This window comes from Gavia stellata, chromosome Z (genome assembly GCF_030936135.1).
Source record: "Gavia stellata isolate bGavSte3 chromosome Z, bGavSte3.hap2, whole genome shotgun sequence".
Lineage (NCBI taxonomy): Eukaryota > Metazoa > Chordata > Aves > Gaviiformes > Gaviidae > Gavia > Gavia stellata.
This window is the reverse complement of record NC_082637.1, coordinates 32,788,547-32,816,444: the sequence shown is the minus strand read 5'-3', so window position 1 is coordinate 32,816,444 and position 27,898 is coordinate 32,788,547. Positions and strand designations below refer to the sequence as shown.

Genomic DNA, 27,898 nt, shown 5'->3' with positions numbered 1-27,898 from the left:
TTAAAGTCTTACCCAGAAGGGAATTCCTCAGACAGGTCTTCCTCAGTTAGACCTCCTCCTTCTAGGAATCAATGTGAATAGGAAGGAAAACAACTTCAGACATTCAGGAAGTTAGAGTTTCAGGGAGTAGGTATTTTCTGACAATTAAATCTTCTCATTTTGTGTACTTTTCTGATGCAAGAATTGAATTTTTGAAGGTATATGGATAAATAATTGGCACAGTGTGTCAAATCTCAGTTTCACATCTTCTGCAACAGCTGCATTTTTTAGGAATACTTATCCTGAAGAAGAATTTAGATTAATATGATTTTTTCATTTGTTTCATGTAGAAACTTGAAGTCTGAACCGTGTTAGTTGAAATGTAAAATACACTCACTCTATATTCCCTACAGTAAAGAAAAGATTGTGCAAGTAAGTAATTTTCTTTAATTACATCTCCCTTTCCGGACAGACTCATGGTACTAGACAGCAATTTAAAATACAATTAAAATATCATATGTATAACAACAGATATAGAAAAAATTACACAAATTAGAAAACTGATTCATAAAAGAAACATACGCATATAACTAAAAGGTAGCATAAAACGTTCAGCTGCAGGTTGGCACGACTAACATAAACTGCAGATTTTTAAAAGGGAAAGTAGTATTCTGCGTAGTAGTATATTCAATTAAGTTGTCTTTTTTTATAGCTGTACAGAAGATTGGTTAAAAGAGAACCACATTTATCTTAAGGATAATGCTAAGGTTAGATAAAAGTATTGTACTATTTTGAAGTGAATGCTATTAGGATAATCTAAAGTTATTGTCCAAACTCTGAGAGTTTGTCTCTGAAGAGACAAAAAAATGATCCTAAAATGATAAATAGGACCCAAATAAGGATCAGTAACTCTTAATCATGCTGATGTCAGCAATGAGGTTCCATACAAGCAAAAATACACTAATAAATTTAAGTTTTATATCAAACTGATCATTTTTTCTCCAAAGAGAACTACAGTCACATTGCTTTGCAATGAATAATACTGTTCAAACAGGCAAAAGAGAACCATAGAAAAAACAAACCTCAGTGACTATTTTATCCTTCTGCCTCAAGGCATGATCAAGTCTTCTTCAACAGTTCCTGACAAATGTTTGTCTAACATGTTTTTAAAAATCATGAAGGAGTACATTCTACAAAATCTCTATATATCCTATTCCAGTAGTTCACTATTTTTAGAAATAAAAACTTGCAAAATTTCCTGGTATTAACATAAACTTCTGCTGATGCAGTTTAAAGCTACTACAAGTCATCTTGTCCCTAAAATGAGAGAATGGGAATTGATTGTGTTCCTTTTTGCCATACACATATAATTTTATGTACTTAGTTCCCTTCTGTCATTCCCTGGCTATACTAAGAAGATTCATTTTTTTAATCCTCCCTTATGGAATTATTAAGGTCTATCAGGAATGATTAAAAGAATTTTGGTTTTTGGCTTTTTTGCAATTTCATTTGCACATCTTGTTTTCTTCCATCCCATTCAGGCTCATTTTTTTTTAACCATATGTGTTCACAGTTAGACACAGTTCTTCAGTTGGGCTCTCATCAAAGCTGAAGAGAGCAGAAAGATTGTTCCATGTGTTTTTCAGGCTTTACTTCCAGTACAAGGCTTAAACATTCTGGTGTGATGTTTCAGGTTCTATAGAACTGATGACTTATGTTCGTCACAACTGCAGTTGGCAGCAGGAGCTACTGCTCCCATCTCACATGTCCATAACCAATAACTCCTCTCTAAGTATTGTACCTATCTCTGTTGAATTCCATATGATTTATTTTACACCATTTCTTCAATATATTAATATTATTATTGTCCTACAAAATAGCAGGATCCAATCCAAAAACAGTAATTGGATCCAATCCAAAATAGTAATCTTAACCCAAATTAGTAAACCTCAGCCTGCAAAATGCTCAGGTTCCTTGGTACTTACAGAAAATGTGTCAGGAACACTTCTTATTAATCCTTTCACTTCATTGAAATATTGAAATAACTGAAGAAAATAATATTTTGAATAATACCTGAAATACACTTGACAGTTGTGAAAAAGCCTTTGATATATTCTGTAAGCTTAACAACTTGGTAGCTTCACATGAAATATAGTCCCCCATCTCCTGTGCAATCATCTGAAACGACTTAAAGTAGACCAGTCTAGACTCCGATGTGTGTTCCACAAGGACATGAAAAGTAATCAGCAAATGACGCACAGAACTTTATCACTCTCTCAGTGATTTTAAGAGTCTGATGAGAATGATGGCTGATGGCCTGAGATACTAAGGGTTGAAAGCAAATCCATATTCCTATATGTTTGGCAACTATTGATTTACATCATATCTCTTCTGTCATGAGAAAATTAGAATTTAAAACACTATCAAAAGTGTCTGAAAGTTAGGATGCATGAAATCTTTTGCTTATTCCTTACTCCCGTGAGCTGTCACAGAAAAAATCAGTTGGTTTGTTCTTAAATACGTATCTCTCTGTACTCTGTTATTGTCTAGGTGTTTAGAAATTGATAGATTCATCATTTGTTTGGTATTTCTCTTGGAATCCAAGACTGTCACATAATTCCTTGCGTCACCCATTTCCTGCCTTTTTAAAAAACAACAATAAATTTTCCAGGCTGTTGGCACCACACCTAAGCTCTGCAAACTCTCAGAGATAATCGCTAATAGTTCTGAGATTGCTTCAACACCTCAAGAGCCCTGAAAGACCCTACTATTAAAAAAAGAAAAAGTGAATTGGGTATCATTCACATATGAGTAAATAACAGAGCATTATTCTCATCCTTGAAACTGTTGGATCTTTGCTATTTAACTTGGGTACCAGATGCCTGCTATCTATCTTTCAGCTGGCAATGCACAGTTCACACTGACACGTGAACAACATGTAATAACAAAGAATACAATATAGCAGACTATGGAGGACAAGTTTTAAGTAAATTTAATACCAGTGAGGTCTATTCAATCCTCAACATTAAATTAAAACTTCCTAACTGAATGACAACTTATGACATTAAGAATGTGAACAAACATATCTGAATGAAGAGGTCTCTTGGGGCCTAAGTTCATTGCACTCAGGTCATCAAATCAGAGCTATAGAAAGATACAGGAAGTTGTCAGCACTAACGATTTAGCTGTACAGTAATCAATACACATACAAAATCACAACAATTCAGTTAAATCTACAATAGCCAAAGCTTACATAAAATAAATTGTCCAAATGGGCAACACACACTGTCTAGACTTTGCCCAGTGAAAATGGTGTTCCATTTCACTCCTATCACCTTCTTGTTACCTAACACATAAAATTCCAGAAACCCACTGAGTCTTCTCTCCAGTTGCTAGAGTGTGCTTTTGGAAAAATCCTATACTAAAACCACTTCACACAGAATTTCCATTCAGCTATTTTCTGTATGTTTCTGATATCTCTTCCACTGCTTCATCTCATCTCCTCAACTAATTTCGCCAAAAAGTATTTTCCCTTAAATTCAGATTTTCCTTACTTTCAGAAACTTATATGCATCATAATAGAACAAAACTAAATCGATTCAGTAAAACGTGCATAATACTTCTCAAATCAATGCTGTCCTTGGGTGCGACTTTTTTCCCTAAAAGTTTGTCAAAGAAAAATCCCAGTCAAGTCAAGCTTTAATCTTCTCCCCAACATTTTACTTTTTCTGTCATACTACCCAATTCCCCCTTTACTGCCCCATAGTGAACATAAATGAGTCAAGTCAGTCATTATCTCACTATTTTTGTTCTTATCTTTCACTTAATGCTGCGCTGTCTAAATGTCCTCTTCACTTCAAGAATATTTGTAAAATAACCTTAAAACCCCAGAACAATTTTATTATCCTTTCTACAACACAGCATTAACAAATTACAAGACTGAATTTTGTTTCACTATTTTTCAGTGACTTTTGGTTTTAAAAAATGCACTATAGTCAAAAGGCAAAGACTCTTTCCAAATTTCCCCTCAAATGTGTTACTGTTATATTGCAGTTAACATCAGATTCCAAGGCAATGTTCTAAATTTTTCAGTGTTTTTAACACAAACATCTGATTCAGTCCTATTGCTGTCATACATGGTACTTCATGAATAAGAATGTTGTCCTTAGAGTTCCCATACTTGCACATAGTAGCTGTATCTTCCCTGAAAAGAAATTAACAAAACTTTTTGATAGAGCAGTGGGATTTTCTAACCCTGTTTGTTTAACTAATAATTAGATTCTGAGTTAATGGCAATTTGTCACTTGCTAGAACAGACTTATGCTTTTCCCCTCGACCTTCCCCTGACTCTAGAACAGTAGTTACAAAAGTAGTTCAGGAGATCCTAGAAGTTCAGGAGATATTTAGGAGAAACTCACAATTGTATGATAAGGAAGCCATAACAAGTTTTTCTGGTTACCAATGAAAGATGAAAATTGCATTTTACCTAGTAAGAATGCCTTTCCTAATAAAATGAGAACACATTACAGAGCTATAAATTAATTCAATAAATATTTTAGTAGCTATTCACTGGGAAAACACAGATGGACCATATTTTTGTTATGAGAAGTTCAAAGTCACTTCTTCCCTTTTGTTTTCCCCAGCTTAGGTAATATGTGGATTAAAAATACCAGTTCCTCTTTCGTTTCCTTAACTCTTAGCATTCACAAAAGAACCTTATAATGTTGACAGTGTACAAAAGGAAAATAAAAGTGTTTGTATTTATCGTTACTTTCAGTTTGCTAATGCTACAACTGCAAATTTCTTACAGGTGACTTTCATAATTGCAAGACGTGATGTTTGACAAAGCGATGTTGTATTTTCCGGTAGTTTGAATGCTAAAAATTTTATAATGTCATTTAAGGATTTACATTTTTAAGGCACCTGAAATATCTGCTTTTAATTAAACAACTGAATGAAGAAAAACTATGTTGCCATCAAAACTAATTATCACATTTCCACAAGCTGTTTTAAGGAAAACAAATATCAGATGACTTAGCAGGGCAACTGATAGATTGGACAAATGTAAAATTTTAAACTTTTTTTTTTAAATTGGTATATGTTTAGGGATTCTATGAACTATTAATTGCTTTTCTATTTATTCCTTGCTCTATAAAACTACTTTATGCTTTTCTTTTTAAATAAAATAATAGGCATTTAGGAGCTTCACAAGTGAAACCTTTTTCTGCTCATACAGCACAGTAAACCTTAAATGCTGTAAAAGAACAATTTAATTCTTGACTGTAATTTATTACTCTCTTTCCCTTTCTCTATTCTCCAGCTGCCCGCACGTACATACCAAAAGTCTAAAATATTTAGAGGAAATCTCATTTTTTTCTGTCTTATGTGCATTTAAATTTTCAGTTGTTTCCTTGAACATTTTACACACAAGTATATTCTGTTAGCTAATCCTTTCCTTGAGTGTATAAACATACTCCAAGTTTGTCTATCAAAATGTTACTACATTTTACATTGAAATATAATAGTATTTTACAAATAAATCTCCCCTAGAAATCGTGTGTTCAGAAAAAATACACAGGCTACATTCCACATGCAATCATGCAAGAACTTTTTTTTTTCTTTTTCCCCTTAATCTCTAATGTGTTAGATAACTAAGCAACATGTGAAACTTACAGCTGTCCAGGCTTCTCTTCTGCATCGAGAACACAACCATTCATTATGGATTTCATGAGAAGGAACACCATAGCAACCTAGAATAAGAAAGTTGGATTTATTAATATATTCTGCCTTTCTAGCTATGATATCATACAATTCAGCTGTGTATAAACACTAGTAAAACGTATCTGTGACCAAGGAGACTCTTCCAGTTTAGGCTTACTGCTAATTCCACAGTCTATGAAATACATAGATTAGACATACAGACACTCTTCCCAAAACTAAAAAAAAAAAAACAAACAAAAAACCAAAACAAAAAACCCCCACCAAAAAAACATGAAACCAAACCAAAAATCAAAACAAACAAACAAAAACACCCAAAACCCAAACACCAAAAAAACCAGACTCCAGGGAATTTCTTATTTTCTGTAAATTCAATAGCAAATCACCAATTCTCCCTGCAGTAAAAATGTATGATTTGAATTAATGTACTGACATTTATTCTATGCAATTATACTGCACTTCCATATAAGAATTTCATACAGACTTCTTAGAGTTAACTATTCAAGTCCTACTGTCTGTAGAAGAAAATCCATGCATTCATCAGTCACTCTTGAAATAAAAAAAGAATGCAAGGTGAACGTAACTACTACATACCTAAAGTCAACAGCACTATTCACAAGTTCCCAAATCCCAGCAGGATTTCACCCTGACTACTTAATAAGGACATACTAACATCACGCAGTGGTTTAAAATAAGAGAAGTAAAAGACGAATTTAATAGCTCAGAATTGAAACAAGAATCAGAAGTTTGTGACTGTTGAAAGTTTACAGAAAAGTTAATCCTTCACTATTTTCACAGCAATCATTAACAAGTAATAGGAAATGTAACAAAGCTTTAAAAAAAATTTAGCCAGTGATTGAAGCATTACATATGGAAATGTTCTTTGAGTACTTTTAAAGACATACTGGAAGCCCAGTTAACTATTATTTATGAATAAAACAAAATTTGAAATTACATTTCTGCCAACTGAACAATTAGTTTATTTACTTGCATGAACCCGTACACAACACTTTGCACAGGAAATCAGAAGACTCGTTCCATCTTCTTCGATAAAGGCATTTGATGGATAGTTTTCAGTATTTTCTTCACTATAAATAAAACACATCTCTGGAATAAGAGGTTTAGTCTTTTCATTTTCAGCCATCAATGTTTCTGCTGAGTTTGCTTCCCCGAAAGTAGGACCTTCTTCATCATGATTGTCTGTCTGGAAAATAAACACAATTTATATTTAAGTAAAAGAAAGGAGAGTCTTGCTTACTCTTCCTTTTGACAATGATGAAATTACTTCTCCCCTCCCAGCTCTTGGCCTAACAATGTAACAGTTTTATGAGAAAATCAACTGCTTCTAGGTATTTATCACAGTCATTCTATAGTTCCTTGATTGTTCAAAGAAGTGTGAAATCTAGAATAGCACTCAGCCTGCAAACTAGTGTTACTGCAGCAGAGTTCAATGATACTGTACCTCTGTCTCCCTTTGAGCTCTTTAACTGGGTCCAGTACAATAAAAGTTTTCTTCCTAGTTCCCATGCTGACAGGATTCCAGTTTAGCAGCTTCAGAATTAGTACCGTAGTACTACAGCAGCATTTTTAGCTGACATTTGACACAGGAATTCCACAAGACAGTATCAAACAGTGTTCTGCATTAGACTGTTTCTATGGGAATACTATTCCTGAGAAGGCCTAAGTACTGTGAAAACACTTATTTCTTCAATGCTGCAGGAAGGAGACATAGAAGAGGCTGGGATAAAATGCATTTGAAGATGGACATATAAGGAAACAGCTAAAAGATACAAACCTCTGTGGATTTCCCACCTCAAAAAGTGTGACTTCAAGGGCAAGCACACATACACCAGCCCTACATAAACCCTAGTAGAAAGCATACACTGTCTGCAACCAAGGATAAACGCAGGTGAACAGAGTATCAGTTCTAATTTTAACAACAGTGAGTTTACGTACGTCTCATATGAGTCAAAAGCAGAAGCTTAGCTTATTTCTAATTACTGGAAGTGAAGTAGCTGGGCAGCTATTTCACACTTCACCCAGAGATGGAGCTGTTAGGATCTTGCTTACCTTGTAGTATGGCATGAGAAGAGTACAAATGGCACAGTGCGGTTCCTTTTTTGCACAAGCTGCATTGTATTCTTTTTCAGCATTGAAATTGGGTACTCTCATCTGCCAAAGGTAAACCAGAGGCCTGGCCCATGACTCTGTCTCTTGAACTTTCTCTTCAATTAAGGTAGTCTCAGGCAGTTCTTAAAGAAAACAAACAATTGGTTACATTATAGTCCTTGAATGAAGACAAGTAATGATTTTGTCATGTGTGCTAACAAGATAAAACAATGCTATAAGAAGTCTGTGTGTGAATACAAATGCAGAAGTCTAAAACAATTATGCATCAGGACAAGCACACAAAAAAGTGCTTTGACATCTGTGTCATGAGCTGACTGCTCCACATACAGCATAAGAAAGTATGCCACTAGCTCTACTGTTTCCAATTTGTATTCATATCCACAACATTACATCTCACTCTCCCACTCCTTAATTCCTCCAACCTCTACCCCCTATCCCTTCATGCACTCTGCCCTAAATTCCTTACGGATGGAACATGTTGCATCGTGCTAAGTAGCACAAGACAAATCACTCCATTCACCCAGAATGGCACCTCTCAACTCTTGATGGAAACACTGATTTTCCAAAGGGAAAAAGAGACAAATGTTATAGCCAGGGAGTAATGGGGAACAATCAGATCTAAGATACAGCTGCACACGCATGCTGGATCCCACTATGGGAAAAACTATTTGGTATTATCAGTGATCTGTTCTGGATGTTGTAAAAGTTTGTTTCACTTATTAGCACTGTTTTCGTGCAGGACTCCATAAAGCTGACTTTATGAAATTAGAAGCCTCTAGAGAAGCTGGGAAATAAAATCAGACTGAAACTCAAAAAGAAATAGCTTATTCAATAGGAGTAATCTAAAAATGTAGTCATTTGCTCTTAAAAAAGATGTGGAAAATGGAAAGCTGTGAAAAGGAGACTGGGTGTAAAACCCTTGCCCCAGTGAAATCAATAGCATAATTATTAATGATCCAGTTGTTAACACCAGAAGATCAGCCTAGTCATGTGTCTGAGCTGGTTGGAAACCTAAAGATATCTTCACAGGCAACCTATTGACTGCCACCTGCAAAACATACAGATTATGAGGAGGGAAATGTCTTTTCATTCTAGAAAAGAAAGCAGGAGATGTTAAGTATATTTTTCTGAACTGGGTCCTTATATACCGCTCCGATTAATGATGAGGTCTGTGGTTCTGTTCATTCAAGTGGACAGTGCCTATTAAATCTTTCATGATCAATGAGAAGGCATGTAGATGTCAATTAGAATAATTAAAATAATGTGAATGTGGGAAGGAAAATGTGGAAAGATATTGAATAGAACTTTCAGATAACAAAAAAAAGTCTATAGCATACAGTCCTTTTCTAATGATGTGTTTAAGAAAAAAAATGTTTATTTCAGAAGAAGAAAATTCCAACAACAAAGAAAGGTTTAATGAAGAACATTAAGCTGAATCATCACATTCCTTCAAGCCCATGGCTGCCTTCATCCACTTTACAAAGAAGCAGAGACTTTATGGGTCTCCTCCTATGATAAATTGTCACGCATTGCTACAAAAGCACTATAAAGTTGATAGCATTTTTATCAGTGTTGAGTAAAATATGGATTAAAATATTTGTCTAGAAGCAAGCCAAATGTAGCAAAAATAAATTAATATATCCTGCATCTAACTTTTATTCCATTTTTTATAGTTTCTCAACAGAACTAATATCAAGTCAATAAACATTTGCCAATAATCCAGGTAGAAGGACAAACACAAAACATCTGCAAAAAAGCTGTCACCAAGCCAATATTCAGCAGCAGAGCTTTATGGTAAATAATGTAACCACAAAAGAATAGCAGTGAAGAAATAGCTGAACACAAGGAAGAGATGAAAATAGAAAATGCCAGCATCACTTTTATAGCTTTCAGAATTACTTATTTTGTAAGTTAAAAGCTTAACTAAGCTTTTAGTTAAAAACATTCCGTCCAATCATATTTTTTTTCTATTGCTTGCAATTTTCCAGAACTGTAAAATAAACAGCTCTGAAATTTATGCCTCTAGTTCCATTTCTATCTATTTAAATTTTCCCTTACAGAACGGTCTCACAAGTCGCTTCATCTTTGCTGACTTATTTTCCAAATTCTTTCTTTAACATTATTTTCTTTCAGGAGCTTATACTGCCATTATTTTAAATATTTTCATTATAGTTGTGACTTCACAAAGGATTCAGGACTTGATTGTGCCTTATGAAGAGAACAAAGAGGAACACACAATTTGTTATGAAGGTTTGTAACGTACATCTTCTATATCTATTATCCACTTTGAAACTGACATCCTTTGATTGCACCACTCCTTATCACTGCTGAACAATTCTCCTGTGAGGGTTGAAGTCTTCCCCCTGAACCTCAGCCTGTTATGCTCCTCTTTAGTCAATAATCTATCTTCAGATTTCCAGTCCTGCAATCAATTCTAGGATGGTAGCTCTAGTTCTCTCACATAGTGCTCTGGTTTCCCATTGCCTCCAGCACATGGCTGAGTTCATGACCATATTGGTTCTGCTTTGGATGAGAACAATATTTATATCTTAATTACATATAAACTCCACAATTTCAGTTCCCTCTTCTGTTATCTTTACAAATCCTTTCCAGACCAAGGGAAGGAAAAGAATGCAAGAGCCGGGAATAAAGCTGGAAGCACTCTTACAACATCTTGTTGGTTTCACGACCTTTGTATTTATTTTCAAACCTCATTCCAAATGAAGCCAGAGACAAAGTGTCATATGCAGATGTACTGGACTGCATCTTCCACAACCTCCAAAAAATTTAACACTATTCTAATAAATTTATTTTCTCCTTTACATTATGTTTAGATAAACTACTTCCAGTCACTTACTGACTAGAAGCAAACCCTCTTCATTTGCCTCTGATCGCTAACATCTCTAATTACACATTCTATCTCCTTTGAGGTATGACTGTCTTCTCAATGCTCCTTACCACAGTCTCTTAGTCTCTTTGCATGAACTACGGCAGCCAAGTTCTCTGATGTGATCCTCCTGTATATTACACTCTGTAATCTCTCACTCTTCTCCACCGTAACAAGCCCAGAAGCACAGCCAGGAAAGGAAAAATACCCCTCTTCCTTTCAGAGGGCAACTAGCTAACACAGTACTTCTTAAAGGAATGTTACACTAACAGTGTACAAAATTAAGAATAGACAGAATGGATGTTCTCCAGGGATATAAGCTTGGTCTGATCTTCTGTTATCACTACTGTATGGTTTGTGAATTTCAGTTCTCTTCAAGAAATTCCTAGGCAACCTCGAGCTTAATTTATCATCTTTCAAGGGCTTCAGAAATATTAGTTCATCTCCTTACAATCAACATTCACCCACCCACACACTGCAATCATAAAATGTCAAAAGAAATTGATACTAAAAAAAAGGTTACAGAGTACTTGACTCCCATTACAGAACATGCCAACAATGCTGCCTTCAACAACTTTCTCACCAGGTAGAATATGCAATCTTCTATGTAAGCATTCTACCTCGGAGAACTGGGCAGTTTCACTTTGTGTGCTTTTTCCAAGGTACACCAATGTCACTGACAGGAAGAATTTCCAGGTCAGCTTCTCAGGTAGTACAGATGGAGTTACCTTCCTGGTTTCAATGAAGTCAGAGAAGTTATATACCATGAATAAAAACTAAGAATCTGGTTATTCAAAACAGGCAAGGAAATATAAAACAGCTCTCCAACTGTTTGAGAGAAAGCATAGAGTATATCATCACTTGATGTAACAAACACTGCTGCCTTGTCACAGTTTATAGCCTTTCTACCCTTGTCCATTTGATAATTTCAAAGTACTATTTATGTCCCAAAAACACTTGGAAAACTTGAGGGGTTTATAGAATTTTTTTTTTCTATTTATCCACTACTTCTCACTTCCTCTTACTCTCTTTAATAACTGTTTTCATTACTTACTACATAACTGAAGAGCAATCAGTGCCTTAGCCTAAAATAAATTTACTTTCCTGACTCACACTGGTATGTGTGGTTTCAGGGTAGACATTCAGGTATCTCATGTGAGCTCAGTGTTTTTTGACCAGATATGTCTGTTAGAAGTATGGAAGTGCCCAGCATCTTCGTATGCTTCTATGCAATGGTACAAAGGACACAAGGCAACTGCAACCTCCAGTTGCCTTCATTCAAAATCCACCTTAATTGAGGATTCTCAAAGTAAGAATGGAGAACAATTTGTGGTGTCCACACTGACTGAAAAATCTCAGAATCTCCATTGTCATAAGCAGGCATACTTTCTACTTCAACTATGTATCAGTGCCATTTACCAGTACTCAAGACCTGCAAAAACCGTGGTGGAAGCATCAGTTCCCACAGTGAAAGAGATTCAAACATTGCCCTCCAAAAATCACACTTCTACTTTACAAGACCAGTACGTAATGTTTCATGAAGCACTACAAACATGATGTTTCACTAAAAATCTTACATATTGGTATTTTTCTGAAAGAGAGTGAGAGTGTTGTCTCTGTTCTGGTAGAACAAGTTTTGATGAACAGTCACTTCTGCAATGCTGGTTGGCTCTGCCATCAACAATACACGCCATTATTCATTCAAACCTTCTTTGTGATAAACTGGCCTTGCTCTAAGAGCAGCTACCAATGGCCCAAGACAGACAATCCAAAAGATTACGGTCAGCCAGTGCAGTGATATGAAACACAATATATGTCTATGGAGAGCATTTTCTTTGTACAACACATAAAATTGAGCTAGGAAATCTATCTTGACTTCTATGTCTGCTGTAACCTGGATCAAATCAGTGATACTTCCTCACAGTTCACTGCCAGTTAGGTGCATGAACTGGACTTCTGTACAGGTATGTAGCACAATTCCCTGGTGAGAACTCTGAAGTGACATTTGCTTTTTTCAGCTTTTCAGCATGAAACTTACATTCCAAATTAAGAATTGATCAAGACAAAAGTTAATAATGCGTTCTTTAGATCGTTTGGTAAAGAAACATCAAATCAACTTCACTATAGTACAAGATATATCTTGCTGTCAGAGGGAATAAAAAAAAATACAGGAGTTGAACCTGCTAGCCATGCCAAGGAAATTCAATATACATTTGCAGCTCAAATGACAGCACTGTTCAAGAGATTGCAAACTCTCATGCGTAACACGTAGGCACACTGACAAATACTCAAAGAACCATCTCTAAAGTCTTCAGCTGATCTATTCCTGTTGTTTAATCTCCATCTGAATCATGACACTCTACTTTAGATATAGTAATTATTCCCATAGCAACAAATATGGTATCAAAAATTGAGGCCATCGCTTCTGCTACAAAAATAAACATCTCTTTAGCAGAGCACCTTGTCACACAACACCATGATCAAATGTTATGCCTAACCTGAAATATCAGTGCTACTTACAGGAATTCAGAATTGCTTAATAATGCAACAGAACTATAATTATCTGATTCACTTTCTTACAGCTAGCTCACTCTTTTCCTGAGACCATTTGTCTCCAGAGAACTTCAGTAGATAAGACACTGTGCTCAGAAGCTGACTATACAAAGCTGTAAGTGCCCACTCCCTACTTTGAAGTGAAACTATGAGAAGAACCATCCAGCACAGTTTCTCAGGATGTATTAAAATTCCTTAACTAGAAAAATACAGTAGAAGGTTTCTTTACTTTAAGTGCAAAATGAAAATCCACTGGTTATCACATAAAGCCTTTATTATCTGGAATGCGACATGCCTGAGGAATTATATGAAATAAAAATTGAATAACCTACCCTAAAATAAATCATTTTTACATTAAAAAGGACTGTCTACACAACATCTTGCACCACATGAAAATTCAATTAAACTGAATTTTTTTAAAAACATTTAAAAAATTGGACACTGTATAAGAAAGAAAAATAAGGACTTGTACTTGCACCATTGGAAACACCTATGTAGACATGACCCGAAAAACTCATTGCTAAGGCAGATCAATCACAGTCGGGAAATAGAACTAAGTATCACAGAACGTCTACAACCTATCATCCTTGTAAAGTTCAAAACTTGTCTATAAGTGTACATTATAAAATAAACTCTAAGTTCAAACCAGCGCCTACCTTTGCAGCTGTAAATTGAACTTCACATGACCCTTGTGTAATGAATAAGAGCCACAGGGACCTTCAAAGATTTGGTTCATTAATATGGATGTTACTCAAAGGAAGCAAATGTGAAATTATCATTCAGAGTTTCAATAATTCCCTGATGCCAAAGAAAGAAACAAAAAACCCCAAGATGATCTTATCTTTAAACAACTTAAAAAGACCAAAATGCTCAATTAGTATCTTCTACGACAGAAGACGAAATCTTGGGCATCCCATATGTGGAAGAGGGCCTTATTAAGCAGACACTTGTCATTCTGCCTAACAAACACTGGCAGTGTCCTGAAAATCTTCTTGATGATGGAGGTATATTTTGTATGTAAATCAGGGCACTGTTCCTCTAATTTACACTTTAATGTTCCATGCATCATGTGACCGATCAATAAACCCCTGAAACTGAAGAAGACTCAGAGGACATGTGCAAGGGCTCTGTGCTTTTGAATGTCAGGAAAGAATCTAGGGAGTGACTGCCCATAGCTGTCGTAAAGGAAGCTGAATTTATCTCAACATATCGGGGAACAGAAGATGCCATTTGTTTTAGATAAATGGCTGTATCAGCTGGGTGGATCGGCTGGTTGTGTAAATGTTTTTCCCTGAGTTAATCAGAAGATTGCAAATGTCTTCCTGAGCCAGCCAGACCAGAATATCGGAAGCGTGTATATGGCTTAGTCCAACACAGAGTACAAAAACTGAACATAGAACAAAAAGAACTTTGAAGAGAGCAACAGATTTGAGCGGACTTCAACCCCAGCATTTCTTCCCAGAAAATGGTGACACCCAGCATCATGCCAGTGAGCATATACAAAGCAGCAACGGAAATCACATTTATATTGTGATCCAACTGTTATTGCAATTGCTATATTGTGCTTGCATTGTGATTTCAGTACATTGCCGTGTTACTCTGCTAATAAAAAATCCTGTGTAATATCAAATATCTTACAGTACACTTGGTATTAAATATTAAATACTTCTTGTGTGGGACATCTAAAGAACCAGTCAGTATCAGACTTCGGCACAAGGAACACAGCATTCATTTCTTCAGTACTGCTACTTGAACTGTATTTACAAATAAAAAGACCGACTTGATTTCTGCTAGAGTGTTAGGCACTACAGTTTAAAGCAGTCAGAAATTTCCTGGATAAGATGTAAACCTTCAAGTATGGAACATATGTTTAAAGCAAGTTCAAAGACCCTCTACTGGATACACTTTGACAATATAAACTACTTGGATTCAAACACCTTATCAATAAATCACATAATCTGTCACCGATTTTGATACGCTTTGATAATCACAGAATCACAGAATCACTAAGGTTGGAAAAGACCTGTAAGATCACCAAGGCCAACCATCAACCCAACACCACCATGCCCACTCAACCATGTCCCACAATGCCACATCCACATGTTCCTCCAACTCCTCCAGTGAGGGTGACTCCACCACTTCCCTGGGCAGCCTGTTCCAGTGTTTCACCACTCTCTCAGTAAAGAAGTTTTTCCAAATACCCAGCCTAAACCTCCCTTGGCGCAACTTGAGGCCATTTCCTCTCGTTCTATCACTCGTCACTTGGGAGAAGAGACCAACACCCACCTCTCTGCAACCCCCTTTCAGGTAGCTGTAGAGAGCAGTAAGGTCTCCCCTCAGCCTTCTCTTCTCCAGAATGAACAACCCCAGCTCCCTCAGCTGCTCCTCATAAGACTTGTGCTCCAGACCCCTCACCAGCTTCGTCGCCCTTCTCTGGACACGCTCCAGCAACGCAATGTCCTTCTTGTAGGAAGGGGACCAAAACTGAACACAGTATTCGAGGTGTGGCCTCACCAGCGCCGAGTAAAGGGGCACAATCACCTCCCTACTCCCGCTGGCCACACCATTTCTGATACAGGCCAGGATGCCGTTGGCCTTCTTGGCCACCTGGGCACACTGCTGGCTCATATTCAGCCACCTGTCAATCAACACCCCCAGGTCCTTTTCTGCCACGCAGCCTTCCAGCCACTCGTCCCCAAGCCTGTAGCGTAGCATGGGGTTGTTGTGACCCAAGTGCAGGACCCGGCACTTGGCCTTGTTGAACCTCACACAACTGACCTGGGCCCATCGATCCAGCCTGTCCAGATCCCTCTGCAGAGCCTTCCGACTCTCGAGCAGATCAACACTCCCACCCAACTTGGTGTCATTTGCAAACTTACTGATGGAGCACTCAATCCCCTCATCCAGATCATCGATAAATACGTTAAACAAGACCGGTCCCAAAACTGAGCCCTGGGGGACTCCGCTTGTGACCAGCCACCAACTGGATTTTGCTCCATTCACCACGACTTTCTGGGCTCAGCCGTCCAGCCAGTTTTTTACCCAACAAAGAGTGCACCTGTCTAAACCATGAGCCACCAGCTTCTCCAGGAGAATACTGTGGGAGACAGTGTCGAAGGCTTTCCTAAAGTCCAGGTAGACAACATCCACAGCCTTTCCCTCATCCACTAGGTGGGTCACCTGGTCATAGAAGGAGATCAGGTTGGTCAAGCAGGACCTGCCTTTCATGAACCCGTGCTGGCTGGGCCTGATCCCTTGGTTGTCCTGCACGTGCCCTGTCAGCTCCCTGAAAATGAGCCTCTCCATAATCTTCCCCGGCACCAAGGTCAGGCTGACAGGCCTGCAGTTCCCCAGATCCTCCTTCCGGCCCTTCTTGTAGATGGGCATCACGTTGGCAAGCCTCCAGTCATCCGGGACCTCCCCCGTTAACCAGGACTGTTGATAAATGATGGAGAGTGGCTTGGCAAGCTCCTCTGCCAGCTCCCTCAGCACCCTTGGGTGGATGCCATCAGGGCCCATAGATTTGTGGGTGTCCAGGTGGCATAGCAGGTCATTAACTGCTTCCTCCTGGATCATGGGGAATTTATTTTGCTCTCCATCCTTGTCTTCCAGCTTAGGGAGCTGAATACCCTGAGGATATCTGGTATCGCTATTAAAGACTGAGGCAAAGAAGGCATTAAGTACCTCAGCCTTTTCCTCATCCTTTGTGACAATGTTCCCTCCCACATCCAGTAAAGGATCAAGATTCTCCTTGGCTCTCTTTTTGTTGTTCATGTATTTGTAAAAACATTTTTTGTTATCCCTTACGACCGTGGCCAGGTTGAGCTCTAGCTGGGCTTTTGCCTTCCCAATTCCCTCTCTGCACAACCTAGCGAGATCCTTGTACTCTTCTTCAGTTGTCTGCCCCTTCTTCCAAAGGTGATAAATTCTCCTTTTTTTCCTGACTCCCAGCAAAAGCTCCCCATTCAGCCAGGCCGGTCGTCTTCCCCAATGGCTCTTACGGCACATGGGGACTGCCTGCTCCTGCGCCTTCAAGATTTCCTTCTTGAAGAACGTCCAGCCTTCCTGGACCCTTTTGCCCTTCAGGACCGTCTCCCAAGGGACCCTCTCAAACAGTGTCCTGAACAGGCCGAAGTTTGCCCTCCAGAAGTCCACTGTAGTGGACTGTAGTTTTGCTGACCCCCCTCCTTACTTGGCCAAGAATTGAGAATTCTATCACTTCATGGTCGCTAAGCACAAGACAGCCTTCGACCATCACTTCTCCCACCAGTCCCTCTCTGTTCATAAACAGCAGGTCAAGGGGCACCTCCCCTGGTAGGCTCACCTACCAGCTGCATCAGGAAGTTATTTTCCACACACTCCAGGAACCTCCAGGACTGTTCTTGTGGGGGGACTTCAACTTACCAGACATCTGCTGGAAGTGTAACACAGCTGAGAGGAAAGAGCCACTTGTAGAATGCTTCACCCACCTCTTCGTCCTGGTTGGGTGGTCTATAACAGACACCCAGCAGGATACCTGCCTTGTTGGCCTTCCCCCTCATCCTTACCCATAAGCACTCAACCTTGTCATCACAATCGTTGAGCTCTATACAATCAAAACACTCCCTAACATACAGAGCCACCCCACCGCCTCTCCTTCCTTGCCTATCCATCCTGAAGAGCTTACAGCCATCTGTTGCAGCACTCCAGTCATGCAAGTCGTCCCACCATGTTTCTGTGATGGCGACTACATCATAGCTGTCCTGCTAATAATAACTATGTGGAGTGGCTTTCACACAATGAGAGTGACATTTCTGCCTCTTATAGCCTCCCAAGGAGAGCTTATCATGCAAGTCTGTTAGTATGCATTTTTTTTAAAATACTCATATGAATGAAGCCTGTTTCTTGTAATTTCTGTTATGTTTCTGGCTGTAATTGTACCACATATTCATGCTGAAGTCTAAAATGGATCAATACCAGCCCAAAAAAAAGTATTAATGGGATGATGTAATGCAGGATATTCCCATGCATTTAAAAACATCTCTTTACTGCCACCCCTAACAGTGGTCACAGATGTCGATTCTCCATGAACCATCAGGGCATTTTTACTTCACTGCAAGTGTAATTCTTTGTTTTAATATTACTTTACCAGATACAATTCATAATGAGGTTAAATATCTTGTTTTCTAAGAGGAAAGAGCAAGTGCTCTTTTTTCCAAAAGAAAAGCAGAAAGACTTGATGAGCCAATTAATGGCTTTAAATAAATGCACCACAGTTCTTAGAAACCTTACTGTATCATATAATAATTTAGCCATAGTGGTACTGATACCATAAATTGATTAGCAATGCCAAACTCCATGCTAGTTCCTGCTATCGTATTTGTACCTGAAAAGAATATTTATATAGGATTAATTAATCTCTGCAATGTAATTTCAGATATACCAGTTCTCATTAATGCAATTATTTATATGCATCTGTATCCCTTTACATATTTAAGAAAAGTGAAACAATTCATTAAAACTAACTGTGTAGACAAAAAGAAAATTATAGCCCAGAATCTGTTTTGGTACAAAGGAAACTCCTTCTGTAACAAAGTACTTAGTTACTGTGCTGCTTTCCAAGTGGGTAAGTGAATGAAATAAATGTTTTCACAAATGTTACTGGTTTAAGAGTTTGTGGTAAACTTGCTCCAACACTCAATACTATTGCTTTGAACGGCTTTTCCTTACTAAGTTAAACTCAAATTCTCAGACTGAAAACATTTGGGCCATTTGCAGAATGGGCTGTTGCCAGTATTTCCTGATTTAACCCAGCAGATGTGAAAAGCCATAGACGCTAATACAGTACAACTGGCTTTTGCCAATCTCAACAATGATTTTGCTGCTTGGGGTTATGTTCCACTGACGTTTCTTGGCTTTGTACAGCAGCACTCTCTGCTACGAATAGCATAGCAGCATCTGTTATTTTTCAGGTAGTTGAGCATAATCTCAGCCCTGGGAGGCATTATCTATAGTTTCAAATGTCCTGGAGGAAATAATAATAACAAAAAAAAGTCAGTCAGAGAAAAAGACTTGGAACTTCAAACCTTTACTGTTCCTGCAGTATATCAGCAAACTCAGTTTCACAAATTGTGTTTCTGTTTTTCAGTAATGAAAGCCATAAATTTTATGGCAAAATATGAAAATGTAAACTTTTTAATTTCTTGAGCTGTACAAGAAATTTAATTTATTGTATGGTACTGTACAGTAACAATATTGTAAAGTATGTATAAATTTTTTGTTAGAGAGTCTAATTGCTGAATTATCAATTAATACTTCAGTTCTCATAAAAATTGTATGTAAAGATAGCCATACTGAATCAGAGCTCTAGAGGCTAAGCCTAAGAGCTCCTGGATTAAATAAGGTTTAGCTCACAAAAGAAACTAATGGGGTGCTTTATTAAAAAAAGTGTAATATGAAAAAAGTATAACACGTCAGTTGTACCAGATCTCTAAATGTTTTGAAAGGTCAGAAAAATTCAGAGTTCAAAAATTTTTTAAAAAGACAATTTGACAGAGTTGAAAGATGCATTTAGATACCGGGATTTTCTTGAGCATATTATTAGAGTCTCATAATGAAATTCACATTTGTTTTGTGATTGAACTGTGTATTGCAGTTGCTACACTTTACTAAATGTAATTGGTAGTTGTAGTGCGATTAAACTGTATATTACAACTGCTACACTCTGCTAAATGTAATTTGTACTTTCACTGTGATTTAAGTGCATTGCTGTATCACTCTGCTAAATCAAAATCCCATGTAACTTCAACTAATTTCAAACAAGAAAATTTTTATTCATTAAACCCTCCACAAGTGGAATATCTAAAAGAACCTGGTCAGAGTGTATTATACTTTGCCATTAACTGGCATAGTCGGCAGGATATTCCTGAGGATGAGCGGTACCCATTAAAGCAGTAATGATTACTTTGGCGAAAACATGCTTTCTTATTTGGTGTTAGTCACAAAGAAGAACCTAAGAGAGAAAACCTGCATTGTGATTAAGAACAGATAATGATAAGACTGGCTGCAGACAGGACCACTACCATTTAAAAGAGGAGACAGAATTATTATAAATACTAGCAAAGGCTGGGAAAAATCTCACCAGCAACTTTGAAAAGTAGGGATGGGAAAACCGCAATCAGGATTTTTCATGGATAGCAGAACAAAGCAGTGATCTCACTGATATTTAGGATTAATTTGAAAAATTCAAAGGTTCTAACAAGTTGAAGAAAGGAGAGAAAAGCATGGCTTCACAGGCTGCTGGGTATTTACTTGTTAGAAGTAGTGCAGAAGTTAGAAGAGGAGAAATGAACACATAGCATGCTAGAACAAGAAAAAGAAACAGTTATAAAGGATAACATAACGCATAAGCAATGTACATGGAGAATCAAAACAAGTTCTTAGACCTGAAGCTGCGGCCTCGAATCATATGTGATGCCCATACAGGCAGGGATCATTCACTATGGTCGACTGAAATAGACTTCATTCAAGTGATGGCCACCACGTATATGAAGAACAATGAATGATCAACAGATACCTGGTTTGATACCAGCCATCAGGGTGATGATTCAGATGATTCATGAGAAGCAAGAATTATGAAAGTGTTTGCTCCCATGGCAAAAACCAAATTAACAATGAAAGCAATAGGCCTGAACCTGTTGCAACCCACATATACCTTCCCAGAGACTGGAAACACATTGTGACAGTGAGCGTATTATTAAGACACCAGTAATGAAATTCACATTCGTATTATGACTGAACTATATATTGCAATTGTTACACTCTCCTAAATGTAGTTTGTGCTTGTATTGTCATTTGAATGCACACTGTATCACTCTCCTAAATCAAAATCCCACGTAACTTCAACTGATTCCAAATAAGTAGATTTTCTGTTATGCATTGAATTTTCCATATGTGGAATATCTAAATGGACCCTGTCAGACTGTACTGGACTCCAACTTTTTCCTCTAACAAATAGCAAAGTAGCTAAAATGTATTTGATTTATATTGCTATGCTGCTGATAAACTAACTAACTTTGAGAATGCTCTGAGGACTCATGGCATAGAGAATCAGTTTACATTTACATCATCTGTAAAAGTAGTTTTACAGGACTACAGCACTGACATTTTTTAAAACTACCATTTTCATTCGCTTACTAATTCTTGCAACAAAATCATTCTCTACTTCAAACAGTGGACCATAAAAGTACCCAATAAATATAAGGGGTAAAAATTAATCTTTCATGCACTGAATCCCCTAAATAGCTGCACAACATTTTTGTGAATATGGAATGAAGAACTGAGCCCTAATAGTTAAGGCTAAAATTGTCAAAGATGTCTACTAATTCTAGCTACCTAATCTGAAGCACAAGCAACAAATTCTTACTGATACTAAAATACATGAACCACTTAGCGACTCCAGAAATACAGATATGTATCATACCCAAAAAACAAGGTCAAAGGTGACCCATTAGTCAAGCAACTGTATTTAAAATGTGGACACAGAAAGGGAAATGTTCTTACATCTGTAAGAACCGCCAACACAAAATATGTATAGCATATTCGTGGTATAATTTCCATTTTTATATATATGTACATTAAAGCAATTCCAGTAATTTCACCTGTCTTTACACTGTGTTAAGTTTAAAGAATAGCCACTGTGTTTATAATTTAGTTCAAAGAGGCATTTCATCAAAATTGAAACAGAAACAGAAGAAAACTTGATGGAATTTACCGCATAGCCTATCAGCAAAAAACGTAGCTGTCAGTGCAAAACCAATAAAAGAACAGACTACAAGCTAAAGACTGGCAGATATCTGCTCTCTTGAAAAGCTTTAATTCACAGCACTGTAAAAGACTTACTACCAGCTGCTGGTATTCCATTCCCCTGCGTAATTTTTTATAATTTTTAATGAACAAAATTTTTACTTTGCATTCCAATTCAATTTGCTTGTGGTTACTGTACTTACCAGCTAGAAGATTTGATGAATAGCTAAAATTAAATTGGAATTTTTAGGAACTGCTATTGCCATCCACACACATGCTTACTGATTTACTAATGAAACACCACAGTTTGCCATCTAGTTTCAAGAGCTTACTAAAGCTCATTTAAGCTAACCAACTCCAAATGTAGAATATGTATTTCAATTTATTTCACATTATTGAGGATTACTTAAACCTGAAGGTCTGACCCCAGTATTTGGTACATATGATGTCAACAATGTAAAATTAGTGTATCATAAAGGATTCAATGAAATACATACACTTCTCTACATAAAAGACAAAACCATTATTTTATTTAATTCTTCCTCTTTATTTAAAATTAGTATCTCATGAACCTCTGGAAACTTAAGGGATGACCCCTGAAAACAAATACTGGAGTGGTCCCTACCTTTGTGAATTACCCACTGGAGTTAACAAACATGCATTATATTATCAGTGTAAAAGTACTAGCATAGTAGGCTTTTTCTCCCCAATTTTCTTTCTGCCGTCCAAGAATTTTCCAAGCCAGCACACAATCTAATTCTTACTATTTTCTAAAACATTCTACAGAACTCTAGTCCAACCTACTTGTCAGTATGTGCATCTGTACAAAAGTGGAAAAATACAGAAAACTTTCCCCAATCTTCAGGCATCTCTTGACTATTAATATAAAGGGTCACTGAGATATCACAGAATTATCTGGTATTTCTTCCTTATTCTAGAAATTTAAATGTATCTTCATTGACCATGCTGCTGAGCACTATACAGCCAAATAAATATCCAAGTATTTAAAGCTGTTAGAGTGTTTTAGAAACACTACAGAGCAGAATCACCAATGTACTCTCTTTTTATGCTACTTTAGAGATGAAAGTCAGTACCAAGTGGGGAAAACATATTTCATTGTTATTTTGTATCTCTCAGGCAGCACAAATCTAACCTATATATATGTCAATATACCATTCCAGCATAAGTGCCTCTGGGCAAAACACAAGTGAAATTTTGAGGAACCAGGTTACTTCAATGCTTACATTAAAGATTGTGCTGAAGTTCTCCACTGAACCAAGGCCTTGGGTAGTTACTTATCTTCATAAATTAAGTATAGAAGATGCAAAACAGAAAGACTTGATCACAGGTCCAAATTCACATGACAAAACAATGCCTGAATTGGAATTATAAATTAATAGCTTCAGGCTACAGTCCCTGCACAGATCACCAAAACAAATACCCCATAAACACTCCATACGCTAGACAACAATTGCATTCAAACTCCCTCAAGGATCAATTTCTTAGTTGTAATTATTCTGTACATTTAAAAAAATATATATTAGACACACTTCTCATCCAAGAAAAAGCATTCAGTAAAACCCCATTGGCATTAAAATAAAGTCACTCCCGGTACTGATGGTTTACAAAGCAGCTTCAGATTTTGACAGAGGCAATGATAACTCTATGGGCTAGATTTTTTTTAATTTGGAAAAAAAAATTACTACTATGGTATCTCAGAACTAGGATAATTTATTAGGCAATCCTCTGTACCAATACCTCAGGGAATGAATCCTCATTAAATGCAAATCATACATTTTCCGTATTTCTCTTTGGACTATAGTTATAGAAACAGAAGCTCAACTCCAGAACATAACCTTACAGAAGAGACATCTGTCTCCTTGGCAAACGTCATCTCCAGTTTGCCTACCGAGTCCATAGCTACCCTTGAGAAGGCTATTGAGATGCTGTACTAACGCAGCATGAAATCCATTTTCATTTTTGCACACCTGATAATAAGAAATTATATATGCCTCTGTATCTAAGACTGCAGTTCTATCCAGTCCTTTAAGAGGTAAAGTACTGTATTTTAAAGATGAGAAACCTGCACAATTAAGAGTTGTAAGGTTCATCTAGAGGACAATGAGTCTTCATGATCACTACATATACCACTGTCCAGCAAATGACACCTACATGTTAGAGGAACTTGTTTGTATTCCCCTCTTGAGTCAAAATAATGGCTACTTTTAGATCCTGGCATTTGTACGTGTACACTCTAAAGCAGATAAGCACTGCTTGTGAAAGATGTCAAGGGGCAAGAGCTGCCAGGAGCAATAATCAGAGTTGTCAGTTCTTGCCATTTCTGGAGAGCAGCTGCTAGCCCACAAGGTTGAGAAGAGTACTGGATGTTCAGGAAAAGTATTTGACCTTTCAACACCTCCCTTTCCTAAATACCTACTAAAGATTCTACCACAATTTTGTCAAGTTTTTTTGAGTCTTCAGGATAGCACATGCTACGTAAGTGCTAGAACTTTTTATTAATTATGGTAATCAAATCTTGAAAATTGAATTTAAACAAATGAGAAGCAATGTAGTTACCAGAAGAAAGAAGAGAAAACACATTTTTCTAGAATACTGATACCATTGCAAGCAGTAGATGGTGCTGGTCTCGGAATTCCAGTGCTAGATGAAGTATGAAAACTACAAATTCTGTACTTGATTAACTCATACTCACACAAGAGCAAAGTATTTTTAAAGAAGTAAAACTCCACTCAAAAACCAGATCAATACAGTATGTGAGTGAAAGCAATACTGCAAATTATAATATTGATGTGGCAAAAATAAACATGCCTCTATCAACTGGTTAACAAATTCTTCGCTACCTCCTAAGTAACACCAGAAAAAGAGGGTTAACATTTATTTCTGAAATGAGTAAGAATCTTCAAGCAGAACCTGGTATTTTCCGCTCTGAAGCAAAAGAATCATAATTGCATCTACAAGGGTAATTTTCCCCTTTTTCAGCCTGCTTACCCTATTTATGACATTACTGAACATGACTATATGGCTTGACTACTAGTATCAGCTTAAGCACATCTCACAGGATGCTGACAGTGAACGTAAAAAACAAAGCTTTATTTTATGTGATAGCACAAGGAAAACTACAGCTGTAAAACTAGCAATTTTCACCAAACTCTTGTCCAAGCCACTCTTTCTATTCACATCAGTTTTCTCTCTTTCTGTTTCCTTGTCTTACAAAGTAACAAAAGTAAAATTACTTTGACCTTCTGAATCATATTTAAAACACTAAAAACCGTATACAAAGAAACCCATACTGAATTCAATCTATACACTATTATTATATCATTTAGGGCAATGGGAAATTTTAGTCAACTTGAATCTAAAAACAGTTTCTAATGTTGCGTGCCCAAATACTGCTGGAAAGAAATCTCTGGGACCAATCAATGTGCATCCAAAGTCAGTATGCTTGCTCCTTCTGCTGAATTTGCTTTTTTTATTGCTTAAGTGAGCAGAAATATAACTGCGTTAAATACAAAAGATAATATTACCACAAGCTAATAAACCATATTGAGCATAAGACCAAGGTTCATTACATAAAAATTATTAGCATTTTAAGTGTGACATACAGCTCATACTGTACTGCTGTACTTATTTTTCTGAACTGGCAGCCTGAGCTATAATTTCTGGGATTGATTCTCCAGTCCCCAGTATTTCTCATTGTTCAGTCCTTTAGGCACTAATTCCACAAAACCAATCATAATAATGGAGACTCAGAAGACAGATAGGGATAGGGAAAGGCTTCAGGGAGAGTAAAAAAAAAAAAATTAACACCAATAGATCTCAAAGAAACAATTAACCCAATCATTTTTCTGTAGAAGAAACATTCAGATCATAAAGAAACATGCACATAAAAAAGCATATGCAGTGATAAAACACAAAATTCAATGTCCAAGCAATCCTGTGCAAAAAAATAAATTTCTGCCAAAGGACTCTGCATTAATAGCGAATCCAGAAAGTCTCTGCTAAGATTTAAGCATGCTGTTGGATGTGATAGTATTCTATTTGCAAAATTATGATTCTGAAATGGCTGAAAGTGTCAGAGAATGCTGTCTTCATATTATTAATGGCCTCTGATCACCTCTATTCACAGAAACTTCCTAACAGAACCCTAGTATCTGAAGGACTTCAAATATATTAATTTGAATATAAATTATCTGTATTAGAAATGGCTACAGGCTATCCAACTTGTGGAAAGTGACATGATTTGCAGATGAACTATAAAGCCCCAATTTCTTAATTTTTCATAGCAGCACTAGCCCACACCTTTTTCCTCCTCCATTCTGTTTACATTTACGATTTTACTGGACCCAGATATATTAAAATATAAACTAATGTATCAATACACAAATCCTCCTTGTAAAGGAATAGATTAACTCAAAAATTTTATGGTACCAAGAGACTATAGCATCATAGCCATTACCGGCATCATTTTTGTTCAAAAACCACATGCTGAATTACATTTCTGGTAACTCCAGAATATGGATGAAGCAACTTCATAAAGAGGAACATAGTCTTTAGTACATTGATACTGATTACTCCCCTGATACCTGACATGAACATGGTTAGAAGAATCTTTGACTGGCATTCATCTAATCTAGACAGAGATCTTTAACTTGCATGCTAGCATGTGCCAGGAAAGCTAATGAGGCTTCAGTTTGTCAGTCTCCCTCAGACGTTCTTCAATCTCTGTCTCGGATGTAAACATTCTGCTCACCCAAAATCTATTGTTTCTCTTCTAGTGTTCTCACAAAAGCATGCTAATAAATTAGATCACAATGAGAAAGAGACGCATGAAGATAATACCAAATTCCAGTTCCAGCTAGGAAGAACCAATAACTGCCATGTCCAATAAAACTCTTAATTACTTCCCTTAATCAATAAGCAGACAAGTGCTTAATAGCTACTTGAAATGATTCTAAGACAATTTTTTCTTTCCTAACAAAAATAACACCTTTATCTACCAGAAAGACAATCATCATGCAAAGAGGAAAGACTGGAAGGTATATGACTTGTTGTTGGGATGCTGCTACTTTCACATAAAATAAAGACACCATGAAGCTGACAAACTACTGGATAAGATGGCAAACGAAGAGCAGAACCCTTGAGATGAACAAAACGAGTGTCATCACATCATCATCTAGCCAGATTATATCATACACAATCCATGCTTAAGTAGGAATTTTACACTATGTTTTAACTATAACGTTGAAAAAGCATCAGCAGGCAAAAGGAATATAATCTCTAATTAAAAAAGAGCAATTTCACTGCAACGTGCCTCATATTTAAATCTTTAATTACTTTACTAGATGAATCTTAATATTAATATCATCCTTTCCATGTAAATTACCGTAACACTTACTGAAATATGCTCTGTCTAGCCCTCAAGGTATCCAACATATCCATATATGATACAGATCATGGGCCTAAGCTGTCTCTAATTTTCAGAAAGATGCTTAACAGCTAATTGAAGTATCATGCTGGGCAAAACTGCAGCTCAGATAAAAAAAGAGAGAGAGAGAGAGAGAGTATGGCTTCCCCAAACTAGTGAGACAGAAGACACAAATCAATGACTTTAGGTTTGGAACAAGGAGGAAGATGTATTGATGGGACAGTATCCAGCTCAGCAATGCCTAAATTGGTGCTAACTGAAAGCATAATATTCCTTAGTTACAAGAAGAAGAATCAATTAACAGGCATGCTGTCTCTCTCTGAAGTCAAGAAAGTTTATCTGTAGCTGTAAGAAACAGCTAGTGTTGACTAGAGGTAATAATAGAGGGAAAAAAACGATCA

The 27,898-nt window shown here is 37.0% G+C and overlaps 1 protein-coding gene across 1 annotated transcript in view; it reads right to left on the bottom strand.

The window, feature by feature from the left end:
• Window positions 1-27,898, bottom strand: part of KDM4C (lysine demethylase 4C) — a 256,596-nt gene that overhangs the window by 95,841 nt on the left and 132,857 nt on the right. Inside the window, exons 10-12 of the mRNA XM_059834281.1 lie at window positions 7,768-7,949; window positions 6,685-6,901; window positions 5,653-5,729 (exon numbers count right to left, since the gene is read on the bottom strand). Coding sequence (XP_059690264.1) covers window positions 5,653-5,729; window positions 6,685-6,901; window positions 7,768-7,949 — 476 coding nt within the window. The remainder of the gene's footprint in view (window positions 1-5,652; window positions 5,730-6,684; window positions 6,902-7,767; window positions 7,950-27,898) is intronic.